General features: G+C 37.0%; 2 protein-coding genes and 1 non-coding gene across 3 annotated transcripts; 2 read left to right on the top strand and 1 right to left on the bottom strand.

Annotated features, from left to right (window-relative positions):
• The first annotated feature begins 752 nt into the window (after window positions 1-752).
• Window positions 753-824, top strand: trnae-cuc (transfer RNA glutamic acid (anticodon CUC)). Its single transcript has one exon. It is a non-coding gene; the product is annotated as a tRNA-Glu (tRNA).
• Window positions 825-3,590: 2,766 nt separating this feature from the next.
• On the top strand, window positions 3,591-5,019 carry LOC113535211 (apolipoprotein A-I). The gene is made up of 4 exons (XM_026928446.3): window positions 3,591-3,692; window positions 3,813-3,867; window positions 3,961-4,111; window positions 4,252-5,019. The coding sequence occupies exons 2-4, from the start codon at window positions 3,831-3,833 to the stop codon at window positions 4,808-4,810; spliced, it is 747 nt and encodes a 248-aa protein (XP_026784247.3). The 5' UTR covers window positions 3,591-3,692; window positions 3,813-3,830; the 3' UTR covers window positions 4,811-5,019.
• A 2,005-nt stretch (window positions 5,020-7,024) lies between these two features.
• On the bottom strand, window positions 7,025-13,152 carry tomm40l (translocase of outer mitochondrial membrane 40 homolog, like). The gene is made up of 7 exons (XM_053231930.1): window positions 13,004-13,152; window positions 11,337-11,438; window positions 11,130-11,235; window positions 10,815-10,937; window positions 9,216-9,292; window positions 8,973-9,075; window positions 7,025-8,360 (listed from the first exon to the last, which is right to left on the bottom strand). The coding sequence occupies exons 1-7, from the start codon at window positions 13,121-13,123 to the stop codon at window positions 8,221-8,223; spliced, it is 771 nt and encodes a 256-aa protein (XP_053087905.1). The 5' UTR covers window positions 13,124-13,152; the 3' UTR covers window positions 7,025-8,220.
• Window positions 13,153-14,188: the final 1,036 nt, after the last annotated feature.

Here is a 14,188-nt window from a genome sequence, read left to right as displayed (position 1 = left end):
AAATTAGTTTACTGTCAGGAAAAAAAGCAAGGAAAAATAAAGAAAATGCTCTGTTAGAAACAGCCATTTATCTTCAGATCTTCAGGCTGGTGAAAAGCTCAGTTTCAAACCCTTGTAACCTTGTTAGCCTTTATTATAACAAAAACGATTATAAAAACGTGTCATCCAATCAGAATGAAACTGCCACAAGTCTAACCAATTGTTTTTCAAACAAACAACCATAAATATATGCATTTTTCCTACCACATTGTGTCCCAGACTTGTTTTTCGTGGGAAACAAGAGCATCAAAGAAGTTTTGCAAACTCAGGCAAAAAAAAAAAAAAAAAAAGAAAAGCAACTGAAATGCTAACTAGCTAGCTAAATTTCACTGAAGAAGCTAGTGACGTCTAGCTAGACCTATAAATAAACAAAATGAGCGGTGCTGATAGGTTCAAGTTTGAGATGTCAGTCATGTTCATTAAGAGCTTCAGTGATTGGCAGTTGGTTACAAGGTTCCGCCCCTTTGAGAGATCTCCCAGTCATCATACGGAGCTGTGTGTGTCCCAACCCACCCAAACACTCATTCACCCCCAGAGCATTCATGTTCTCGAGTTTCTGCACGTGTTCGCCCTCTTCAGCTTCCAGGCGGGACTCCAAGCCTCGGAGGTACTGCGGCCAGCCACTAGAGGGCCTCGGAGGTACTGCGCCCAGCCACTAGAGGGCCTCGGAGGTACTGCGCCCAGCCACTAGAGGAGCGGCTGTTTGCTGCGACTCCCTGGTGGTCTAGTGGCTAGGATTCGGCGCTCTCACCGCCGCGGCCCGGGTTCGATTCCCGGTCAGGGAAATGAGTTTTTTCCCCCTGCTTGTCCAACTAACAGGCGGGGAAAACGCAAAATTCCCCTCATGTCACGTCCTAACAACGTTAAAACCGTCTTAGTGATAGCCACTTTAAGTACCTACAGTCCTCCGTTCTACCAACTGAGCTATCGAAGGGAGCTCGCCGGGAGCGGGAAGAGGATTCCTCACTAAGAGCACAGTGCGAGTGTAGGAATATCATGTGTTATTTTACTGACATCTTGTGGCGAAACAATGTAACTGCCTCTAGATATTCTCATGCAGCTCTGAAAATTGATGTGTTCTAATACTGTTAACAAGGCTATCTAAAGTTAAAGTGCTGACTCTTTTTTTTTTTTTTTTTTTTTTTATAACACCGAATACTCACAGGACTGCATATCACTATTGTCATTATTGTTATTTTTACAATGAGATCTAAAATTATAGGCGCACAGTTACAGATGGGTAAAAAAAAAAAAAAAAGTTATGAAAAACAGTCTTTGTGGTTCATTATCTTAATTTCAAATCAAACTAAGAAATTTTATTCTAATTTCTTTTTCAAAATATGTGGAATTGTGGACTTGTTTCTGTTATGTATTGCTAGATTAAACCACTTACAGTCGAGGCCAAAAGTCTCTTTAAACAGTATGGATGATTCCAGAAATTCATGTACTGACTTTTAGAAGCTTCTGATTGGCCAATTGTCATAATTAGGAGTTAATAGGGAGCACACCTCTGGCTGTAAAAGGTGGCCTACCTTTAGAGTCAGTGCTTTCTTTTTTTTTTTTTTTTGTCCTTGATAAAGGGCATGGGAAAATCAAAGCAACTCATCAAAGACCTCAGAAAAAAAAGACCTCCACAAGCCCGGTGCTTCCTTAGGAGCAATTTCCAAAGAAGTGATGGTACCATGAACATATGTAAAAACAATTGCATGCAAATATTAATATCAAATATTAATATATAACCATACAGACACTGCATCATTCAGTAAAGAGGCCCAAATAAACTCCTAAGGATGAATGAACTTTGGTGTGAAAGGTTCAACTGAACCCCAAGACAGCAACAATGGAACTTGTGAAGGAGTTGGAGGTGTCAGGTACCAAAGTATGTACATTTACTATTAAGAGTTTCCTACTTCATCATGGCCTGAAAGTGTTTCACGCAAAGAAGCCGCCCCCCTCCAAGCCTGGCATAAAAAAGCAAGACTGAAGTTTCAGGTGATTTTGCAGGAGCGTTCTCTCATCAGATGAAACAAATTGAACTGTTTGGCCCTGAATATCAGCACTAAGTATGGAGGAAAGTAGGTGAGGCTTTTAATCTGAAGAACACCATCCCAAATGTGAAGCATGGGGATGGCAGCATCATGTCATGGGGGTGTTTTGCTGGAAAAGGTGCACTTCAGAAAATAGATAGCACCATGAAGAAGGAGGATTATCTAGAAATACTGAAGCAACACCTCATGGCATCAGCTAGAAAGTTAAAACTTGGTCATAAATGGGTCTTCCAGCAGGACAATGATCATAAACAAACAAAACACAACAAAGTGAAAGTATTGGAGTGGCCGTCACAAAGCCACTGAATCCCACAGAATTTGTGGACTGAACTGAAAAAGCATGTCCAAGCAAACAAACCTGACTGAGTTACACCAGTTCTGTCAGGAGGAATGAGCAAAAAACTACAGCAAAGTATTGTGAGAAGCTTGTGGAAAGCTGGCCCAACAGTCTAATTCACCTTCAAGCAATTAAAAGGCAATGCCACCAAATACAGAGTGTATTTAATTTTTGAGCCACTGATACAGTAAATAAAAGCGAAAACAAATATATCTCTTACTATTATTTTGAAATGACCTCTTATGGAAATAAGTAATTGATTTTACACAGGAAAGGAAATATGTGGAGTTGTGAAAAATTATGTTTGAATGTCTTTAGCTTAATTGTATGTAAACCTTTGGCCTCAACTGTACAAGCCTGCCAGCAATGACTTCATTAGTCCAATGACATACTTCAAAGATCATGATAACAATGATGACTGCTTATCATGTGGCTATGATATGTTTCTAATCGCAAATATGGGCTTTATTTAGTCTGTAAAATGTACCAGTTTTTATACCATAGAGGATATGTATGTGTTATATTACATACATAGATTACAGAAGATTTCAAAATGATGAACACTGTAGAATATAGATGGTAAGTGGTGTGGAAAACTAAAGTGGTGTGTGTCGCTTTTGATACTAAAGATATCAGTACACATAAGGTTAGAAATAATTACCTGAGCATACCATCTACAGGTATACACCACATTCTATACAACTATACACAGGTATTCACATATTACAGCTACTAATTGCAGTGAAATGTATTTTTAGTTTTCTTGTTCTTGCCTTTAAATGTTTGGCCTTCACTAGCATGTTCGTAAAAGTATTTAACTCCAGGAACACTTCCCTGAAAAATACCTTTACTGTAAAGTGAAATTATAATGTATCTAGTCTGTTCTGTGGATAGGTATGCGGGCACAGTGTGAGAGTGCATTAAAAGTCAGAACTGATATTTTATCATTAGGTGTGCTGAGTGCTAACTGTGAGTTTATTCACCCCTCAGTCATTTGAGTTTACCTGAATTTTGGAACTGCAGTCACATTTGTTGTTGGAACACATTGTATTTGAAACTATCTGATGACTCATGGACTTGAGCTATGTTCAGTTGTGTTGTGTTGGAGTGTGTGATGTGGCACGACTGACAGCTTAGTAATCGGAGACAGCGCGTAGGTGAGTTTTGGACTTTGCTTTCTTCATCACAGATCTCTTGCATATATAAATCACTGATCAGCATGCTCAACTCACACAGAGAGACACACAGAGGAAAGAGACACCTAAGAGGTAAGAGGCTAATTACAATATTTTAAAATAAGATCTTATTTGCACATTCAGAGAAACTGAGCATCTAGACTATATATAAATGTTACATAGACGTTAAATGTTCTTTTTTCCATTTTACAGAAATTCTGAGATATAGACATGAAGAGATTTACAGTTCTTGCTCTTGTTTTTATTGGTGAGTATTTTTTTAAATTTTATTTTATTCTATTCTGGTTGAGGAAAATAATCACTAATTAACCAATTCAATCAATATTTATTTATTTAAAAGGCTGCCAAGCCAATTTGATCTGGCAGGACCCGGCCAAAACGACTATGGAAATGGTCAAAGATGCATTCTGGGATTATGTGGCCAAAGCAACTCAAACAACTGAAGACATTATGCAGAAGATCAAGGAGTCTGAAATGGGACAAGAAATTAAGTGAGCAATAAATAATTAGGACTTGTATTGTTTAATATTATATTATTTGAGAAGTGGCACTGTATTCATCCATTCACCAGTAGATATGATTTTTTTTATTTTTTAAATTATTGAATTATTTCAACTCTCTTTCATCTCAGTGCTAAGATCTCTGAGAGTGCAGATGCCATCAGCAAGTACGCAGTGGCCATTCCAGACCAGGTAACTCCTCTGACACAGGAGCTGCTGGCTAAGATGTCCCAGGAGGCCGGGCAGCTGAAGGTGCGTCTGCAGCAGGACATAAGCTCTGTTAAGAGTCAGCTGGAGCCGTACGTTGAGGAGCTGACATCGGATATCCAGCAGCAGGTGGAACAGTGGCAGAAGGAAGTGACTCCCTACACAGACGCTCTGCACTCTGAAGCTCTGAGGGCTGCTTTGCTCCAGAAGACCGAGGAGCTGAGGATGAGTCTTGAGAAGAGCATGAGTGAGCTTCAGGCCAAGATGGAACCCCAAGCAGAGGAGCTGAAGCAGAAACTGGAGCAGCACCTGCAGGACTTCCAGAACAACATGTCCCCATTCTTCCAAAGCTTCCAAAGCCAGCTCATCCAGAGCAGCCAGGAAATGCAGCAGAAGTTGGACCCTTACACTCAAGACCTGAAGGCCCAACTCACTGCTCTCTGGGAGGCTTTTGAAAAGATCAGCCATTCATCAGACATCTGATGACCCAGTGACTCTCATTTTAGCATCAAAAGGACACTGTATCATGTATCATCATCATGTTTACATTCACTTTTGTTAGATTGTCAGATGCTTCTATCTAATGCAAGTGAGACAGAGTACAGTCCAATCATAGAGCACTTATTAATGTATTGTTCTGAATTTTTTCCATAAAGATTCTGTATAAATAAATAGATACCATACTGAAAACAGCACATCTCTCTGTACCTCGCTGTCACTGCACTTACAATTCTGATCAGCAAATGGAGGTCCAGTGTATCTATCACCACTAGCATTTATCTTACATTAGTAAACAAAATGAAACTGAAATCACCCATCGGTGGATAATACACCTAAGTAAAAGCTATGAAACACACTGACAAATCTATAAAAACCCAATAGCTGTTTCAGTCCATTATGACATTTTCACTGATGACAACAATGATTTCCATATAATGGTGTGCAACACTTGTATAAATTATTTGGAGCTGAAGTATTAGGATCAAACCTAAAGTTACCACGAGTCCTATTTTTTTTAATTTTCCATGATTGGGGCATTTATGTCCCACGGATATTACATTTATAAATAGAGTAAAATACTTTATAAAGTAAAAGACATTTTAAACATAGGCAAAGTGTCCTTTACAACAACACGTGTATATTTCAGATAATTTACACATTAAAATACACACGTTCATTAAGAAATTTGCTGAAGATAGTGGGATGAAAAGTAAGTTCTGTTATTCTTTTTTACTTTATTTTTATTGCATTGTGATATTGACTGTTGAGATCACTCCATGTAACCCAAAATATAGATTGAAAGTAAATTATTAATTAAAAAAATAACTTTAAGTAAGACGTTAGAATGTCCTTAATGTCCTCATGCGATTGGCGTGGATGCGAGTTAATGCTAGTGCATTTACAAATTCTATGCAAACTCAACTCAATTCATGCTGAGAATTGTTACCCATGTAAGAGCAAAATGCAGCTGCTGAGCCTCATTTTATCAATCTGTTAGTAGAGTTGTGTGTAAATGCATAACCCAAACCAAACTAAAAATTTGTCAGATTTACAAGGTTCAGAAACACTGATTTTCTTTGTATTCATGCACGACTGTTGATAAATGGCATCACCCATAAATTACCAAACGCATGCTGATTTGCATTTAGTGTCGCCTACAAAAACTCAATAAAAGGCAAAACTCACCGAGAGGAAAGGAGAACATTACCAATAAACGGCCAAAAAAAAAAAGAGAAATTCTCAGAGACAGACATGGAAGTACATTTGATTCATGTTTACAAGAATATGATGAGGTGCTGACGTGTGGTAAACGTGTCCTTGCTAAAGTCTTCGTTTAAGGCTGGAGGAGGAATGCACTGATGTATTCGGGAACATACCAGATGATGGCACGCAACACACTATCGAGTATATTGCTGATTGCAGGTCGAGACATACCAGATCGATCACTTATCTCTCTCTGAAACATGCCAGTAGCAAGAAATGGACAAAACCTGGACATGCACAGGAATGTTATATTATCTTTTTGTTAGCCGAGTTAGCACTGGCATCAGCATCTGTATATTAAAAATCCAGTAACTCATTGCAGATTTTATGATTTGAAGCTCCTCAATAGAGGTTTACATTAGTCTTCTTACGCTTAAATTTACACCACTAAGGAGCACGAGCAGGATATGAACGTTTTTCTGAAATTACTGGATTTTCATAAATACCAAATTTCTTGCATAAATGCTCATACAAACAATTGAGGAAACATTCTGTTCATATTCAGCTTGACAAATGAGGCCCATTGTCAGCAAAGAAACCTTGTAAAAAATAATACTGTTGCCTGAGATGGGTTAACACATTTTTAATGGTTAAATGCATGTTTTCTTAGATTTATTGTTGAAAAATGATTTTTAAAAAACTTTGTTGAATCAAAAATATGGCTCTATAATTTCATGTTCCTCACACACTTACACCATGACATTCAGTTAATGCCATAAGGTATTTTGTCATAAAGAAAAGATGTTTTAATAAATTCTTTAAGAAATTAAACTGTTTGGGATAGCACACCGAATAATTGTGAACAATAACCACATTACAAATATTTCAATATTTGCATCAGACTGGAGACGGCAAAGATTTTCATGCATGCCAGTTAAAAAAAGAAGGAAGTGAGGACCCATGAACAAGCTTCAATTAGATTGCAATACTCACTTGTATTCTTGTATATCTTTTATTTATTTAATAAAGGACACTGACTCAGTAGTTGAGGTTCTGTTCCAATGACCAGAAGCTTCTGAGGAGTATTCAAGAGCCACTTCTACTTTCTTAGCCCTCCCTTCAATGCTTGGATTGCTTCTTCTCCATGAAGACTGAAGGCAAAATACTGAAGAAATGTAATTATTGCATATATCAGGATCACTGCAATGGTTATAGCATATCATAGATCAACTTTTGTGCAATATTGTCTGAGATTTGGTGACATTTCGGAGACTGAATTTGGTGTTCTTTCTGGGAAAACTTGTTCACGCAGACACATCAATGAAACAGTTCCTCACAAAGACTCCCATTATGAACAGTCTGGAAACAGAGGTACGTTCTTATTAAAGCCGATATCACCATCCTCCTTTATGTTGGCTCTTTTCTGCTCACTTACATAGGTGTCTGTACATACATCATTAAAGAACAACTAAAATCTTCTACTCAGCTAAAACTTACTCATTCTCAACCAACACTCAAGCACAAATGATTTAAAAAAAACACAAAAGTTTTTATATAGGAAACCGTATTTATCTAGATTCAGCTGATCACTTTAATATATGTATCCTTTGTAAAAGAAATGGTAAAAATGAAAGCGGACCTAACAAAAATGTTTAATTTAGATTAAAAAAAAAAAAAAAAAGAGTTACAGTTTAAGAAAAAAAAAAAAAAAAAAAAAAAACCTCACCCACAATACACACACGCACACACACACACAGAGAGAGAGAGAGAGAGAGAGAGAGAGAGAGAGAGAGAGAGAGAGAGAGAGAGAGAGAGACTTAACAAAAACAACAAACAAGATTACAATCACTCTTCAAATACCTAAAATAAAGTATTATTTCGCTGTCTGTCCTTTCAGACTTTTCATTCAACATTTCTTCATTCAGGAATCAGCTGATTTACTTTTTTTTGCAAGATGCTTTATGAAATGGACATTGAGGGAATATGGTTGAATATCTGCTATATATAATATATACTGCAGTTACTTTCTGGATACTTCTTTATATATAAACAGTGACTGAGACACATTCATATAAAAAAAAAAAGATAAATTGATGGTGCACTTTGTGTGAGTGTCCACATGTTGCTGATCCCTAAAACATCAATGTGTGAATGTCAGCCCCTGTTCACTTAAACTCTGAACAGGTTGCTCAACCAATGGTCACACCAAACCCACACTGGAACTTGTTTTTACGATGGTTTAGGAAAGAACAAAGCGCCAAAGACAGGGGAAGAGGCAGCAGCTTTTTTTCCAGTGTTGCTCCTACTACCCAGTTACTGTCTATAGAACCTGCAGAAAAGTGGAAAAATGGACATGTGGGTTTATTATACAATGTTCAATATTCCATATATCACATATTAACCCAATAGTCAATAGTCAATAATTCAATTTTATTTGTATAGTGCTATTAACATTCGACATTGTCACAAAGCAGCTTTACAGAAATATACAAATTCAATATCATCTTGTTTCTGATTCAAGGACAACAACTTCACTGCTGCTAAGCTGCTCAATTACTGAAGTACTTAGAGCGACATCTTCTGCAGGACATTTGAAGCTATGCTTGCATTTAGAGTGAAACATTGTTTTATTTTCATATTGTTTCCTTCATATTGGTTTAAAATTTTAAATAGCATTTATGAATGTTTTAATAAAAAATTTAAATACGCATTTATAAACATCTCAATTAGAACACTGATAATCGTGTTAAAACATTAATTCGAATTAACCGCATTAATCGTGAAAACCGAGGTCGTGACAGTAACTCGTCATACCACCCTGCCGTGTGTCATTCATTAAGTGACCCATTTGTGTATTCCAATGATACGTTAGAAACTGAACTGCATGTTTTTCGTCTTGTATATTAAAAGGGGTATTAATTAAGCATAATGCTTTGCCTACCTTTAAAGAGCAGATTGGCCTTGGGGATGTCCAGCTGGTAACCAAACAATACATTTGTTTCCTGCATACGAGTGCTGGCTTCAAACTCCACACCAATCTGCAGCTACACATCACCAGAGTAGATTTTATTTTATGTTAATGTGTACGCAATACCACGTAAAATTTTATAAGAGCTTCTAATCAAAGCAACACTGTAATATCTAGATAAGTGATGAAAATCCGCACTACTGAAAGAAAGCTTACCTGCTCGTTGGCTTTGTGATAATATGATGCATGTGCACCAGCACCTCCTAGGGTCAGTGTGGCAATAAAATTAGAACCTGGACAAAGAAGGAAAGATGTTATGCACATTTAGGACCCGTTCATACTCGGTATTAATATCCGTCTCAGGAGACTGGAGCACAGTGCTAAGAGTCAAATGCATCCTGTGTTCTGATCACACGGAACATGTGGCCACATCACATTTGCAGTGTGAACAACAGTGTCCTGAGGCGTCCCTGACAACATCAAAAGTCCACCTAATCACCAGGGTTGCCAGGTTTGTGATTTTTCACACTTAATCAACCTAGTGTACCTTGTATCTGTCCAACTATGCTGCTGATATATACGTAACTGGTTGATATGAGTCTCCTCTCATATGCTCATAAAGCTCATAAAGCTTCATCATTCTTTTTTCAAAATAAGCTCTGCTCGTCATTATATAAACGTATGCTTTTTGTCTCAGTGAACTGGTCGACTCATTCCCACAGCTATTCCTAATTTATGACAGCACACAAGATGCAACCATTTTAGCACCTTGGTGAAATAACTAGCCTCTCTAAGAAAATGTTCTTTATAGGCTCTACTGCTTCATCAAGTACAACAAACTATATGACATTACTTTAAAATCACCAAATTAATATCGCAACATTTTGCAATGGTGGACTTGATGAGGTTTACAATGTATAGCGTCCGTAAGAGGAAGATTTTGAGAATGGCAGCATACATTCAGCCATTAGGTAGCACTGTTAAAGGAAATTATTATATGGTTCAACACTATTTACTATATTAATTGTGCCAAGTGTACAAATGGTCAGAAAGCAGGCAAATAATAACACTGAAATTGCTCTCATTTGGACATGTGCTTGAAACACAATGACTAGCTACTTTCCAGGAACACTATTATTACATATTTTATATTTGATAATGTGTTTGTGTTTAAAGCCATGTACACTGTGGTAAAGTTCATTAGAGTGGGTTGGTGAGAGACTGATTATTTTTAAGCCTTGAACTCTGATAGCACCTGTGCTCTGAAAGTGTGAAGATTTAATCAGGAAATGAGATCTGAGGGCTAAATGAAAATGCATTGCTTAAGTTGCAAAAGACACATATTACCAGGTCCTGTGATCGATTCACCTGAACTCACTACAAATAAGTAAGATACAGTCAAATCTATCTAGTATTTCCTATTATAAGATTATAATAAATCAAATGTAAGATTATTAAACCTATGTTGAGACATTTTTACTCATTTTAAGTTTCAAATGTTCTTATAATTTTCTACATAATTTTGCTTTCTTCTAGAAATAAATGCTTCAAATGACCAAAATTATCTGCCAATAGAACAAGACTAGTTCAAGCCTGAAAATAGTTGTGAGAAATAAAGTCTAGAAACAGTTTTAGTAATCTTAGATTTGTTTTATTGTAATCTTATAAAAGGAAATACTAGATAAATTTGACTATATTCAAGATATTTTCACTTGTTAAGATATCATTTTTTGCAGTGCTGGGCTTTTGATATTGTACAGCACTTCTTCCTTTTACTGGGTGACTTTTGCCTCTCTGTCTATCTTATATGCCTACCTGTATATCTTCCTGCCAAAGACATTACTGTTCCCTCTTCACCAGGTCGGCGATGGTATACGAGCTCTCCTCCCAGTGCCAAGGACGGAGTGATCGACTGGAGATAGTGAGCTACAACAATGCCTGAGAAAGACATAAAGAAGAATAGTGTGATAATTCACACTGCATTATATATATATATATATATATATATATATATATATATATATATATATATATATATATATATATATATATATATATATGTACACATATATATGACATGCATGATCACATGATCAGGTAACATATTTGAATACTCTGCTTGAACTCTACCTGATCCTACCACCATGTCTGGGTTTCCTACAGTTACTGTAGCTGTGAAGTCGTCTCCTTTAAACTCAGCATCTCCTTGCCAGTTGACAAACTTTTGCTGCTGCGTCTGATTAGACAAAAAGGAAAGTTACACAAGCAACAGGAGCTAAACGAATTAGTCTCTCTATGCATGAATAAAAGATTCTGTTCCTTGTATCACATACTTACCTGGAAGGCTAGTTTCGAGCGCACTCTGTTGCTTATTTGGTGAATAATCTGTGCATTGAGGCTGCCAGTGTTGTCTATGTCACCCACCATAACTGGAAATGCCTGGCGAACAGACAGATTTCTCACGTGTCAAAGAGAAAACACCAACCTACTGTGCTCTCACGGAAGCATAACTTAAAACTTTAGGTAAAGTTTCAGATAAAGTAGACTGTCAGAGAAAGCCGTGATTTATTACTTATCATAACGTCATATCATCAGAGCTTTCAAATCACACCTTTGAAGAGTCCAAGAAGAGGTGAAAGAAATGTGTTTAAATAGTTTATTACTTAGTGTGGTTTCCTTTTATAATGCACATAATTAAAAGAAAAAAAAAACACTGGTTGCGTGGTGTGTAGGAGGGAACAAGGCTAAAAATCTACACATAAATCTCACCAAAAATCATGACAAACAGACAGATAACTCGAGTGTCCTGCACAGAGCCCTGACCTCAACCTCACTGAACACCTTTGGGATGAACTGGAACACCGACTGAACCCCAGACCTCCTCACCAACATCAGTGCCTGACCTTACTAATGCTCTTGTAGTTGAATGAACACAAATCCCCACAGCCACGCTCCAACATCTAGTGGAAAGCTTCCCAGAAGAGTGGAGCTTATTATAACAGCAAATAGGGCAATAAATCTGTAATGGGATGTTCAACAAACACATATGATTATGATGGTCAGGTGTCCACAAACTTTTGGCCGTACAGTGTACAAAAGTGACTTAAATCTGATTCCGAAAGATCAGAGATTTGTGTTCATACAGCTCAGAAGGAAAAAAGCTGGACCTGAGCCACTTTGTAAGCCCAGGATCAATTAAAACAATTACATTCGCTCAACAAGCACAAGATAAAATGAGGTATGGCAGATTTACCAACCCATACAGATTCCTTGGGTTCTTTGACTGCTCATGCAAACAGAATTAAAACTGTCTGAGATCAATGTATGCTCCAATGTTGCCTGGAAAGGGCAGATACATCAATGACTAGCTAACAAGGATGCTTGGAAGGGAGGACGTTTTATTTATTTATTTTTTTTGCACCAAAAAAATGTAATGCACAATTTAGTTTAATGTGGCAAATCGAGGTCACAAAATTTTAATCCGTGTGCACAATATACTTATTTTACTTACTTAAAGTTCTTACATTAATCTGATAAAACTGTTTAATGGATAAATGTGGTTTAAATAAGTTTCTCCATATGCATTAATAACATCATAAATGTACAATATGTAATCTTACAATAACACCAAGAGATGTGACAGCCATACATAACACTGCATCGTAATTCAACAAATTAACTAAAATAACAGCCATTGCAATTCACTGAAGGACGTGCGATAGGTGTTGAGAACAGCAAAAAAATCTATCATGTGAACAAAATACTACGTCACGACCTACATTTAGTATCTCATTGAATCGTTAAACTAAATTGTGCATTTTTTGTTGCAAAATAAACAAAGATTACTAAAAATATAAAGTTTAACCTTTTACAGCATAAGAAGCACTTTGTTTGAATAGCTGATCAAGCACTTGTCCAAAATGTTATGTTTCTCTGTAAACTTTGTGTGCAATCTAATCTGAGATCTTGTTCTGACATGGATTATACACTGCTTTAAATTTTACCTCTGCAGGTCCTGTCTGCTTGGTCCCCACATATGTAGCACCAAATCTATAACTGGAATCTCCCATGGTGCTTAGCATGATAGTGTGATTGACCTGCGAAGAAACAGCAAATAATTTCATTAAGTTATGTGATGCTGCCGAGCAAGAAGACAGCAACAGTTTGTGCTGCGTGCGTACAAATGCAGATTTCTTCTAGAAAGCAAGCATCACCCCCTAGTGGGCAAAAAATACCATTGAGTAAGCCTTAAAGTGTTTACAAAGACCAGCTCTCAGTCATTTTATAGACACTCCATCTCAGTCTGTTTGGAAAAAAGAATATGGCTGAAATTGGCACGTGCACAGCACAGCCAGATAATTCTTCTCTAAGCAAAAACAAAAAATACTTACAAGAAGAAGTGCAGTAAAATCAGAATAAACATTTGCGTTCGTTTTCCATGATGGAGTCATTTTTAGTGACAAAAGGGACGAAGCTGGACGCAGGTTAGCGATGTTGCTACTGGAGAGGTATATAAATGTAATCTGTATAAAGCTTTGATTTAGCTGAGTTACCTAAAGCTCCTTTGACCTGGATTTACACTGTACAACCTTTAGCCCAATTTTGCTGTCACAGACAATAATCACACTTTGTAAAATAATTCTTTGGTGGTGGGTTAAGATTTGTTGTATTAGACCACATAATGTGATGTGCTCACCGGCAGCCAATTTTGTACCACTGACAGGCGACCAAAAAAAAAAAAAATCTGGCTATGTCTAAACTTTTTTTTTTTTTTTTTTAAATCAACAGAAAGGCATTGTTAAACTGTGGCAGTCAAATAATGTCCTCTTCTACCAACTCATTAAAAGCACAAAACTCCTCACTTTGGTCTTTGAAATAGGCTTTCACTAGACATATCATTCCCATTATTATACCGAGGCCTTGTTTCTGTTTATCAATTTCAAATTTGAATTATCAATATTTCGCCTAGGCATAAATGGTAGTTTACAACCTCTAGCTGACATCATTAGAGCTGACATGACAAAGGTTATATAAAGTTTAAAACCAAAAGGGAATGTAGGGTCTGAGATTTCCTCCAAGACCTGATCAAAATGATCTCATGGAGCTTTTGACATAATAATGGCAGTATGTTAGCCAGGGTAGCACATTCTGTAGTAGTGCGTAGATAGTTAATGCTTAACGCGTTGCTG

The sequence above is a fragment of the Pangasianodon hypophthalmus genome, unplaced genomic scaffold, assembly GCF_027358585.1.
Source record: "Pangasianodon hypophthalmus isolate fPanHyp1 unplaced genomic scaffold, fPanHyp1.pri scaffold_90_ctg1, whole genome shotgun sequence".
Classification (NCBI taxonomy): domain Eukaryota; kingdom Metazoa; phylum Chordata; class Actinopteri; order Siluriformes; family Pangasiidae; genus Pangasianodon; species Pangasianodon hypophthalmus.
This window is presented reverse-complemented; position numbering and strand designations above follow the sequence as displayed.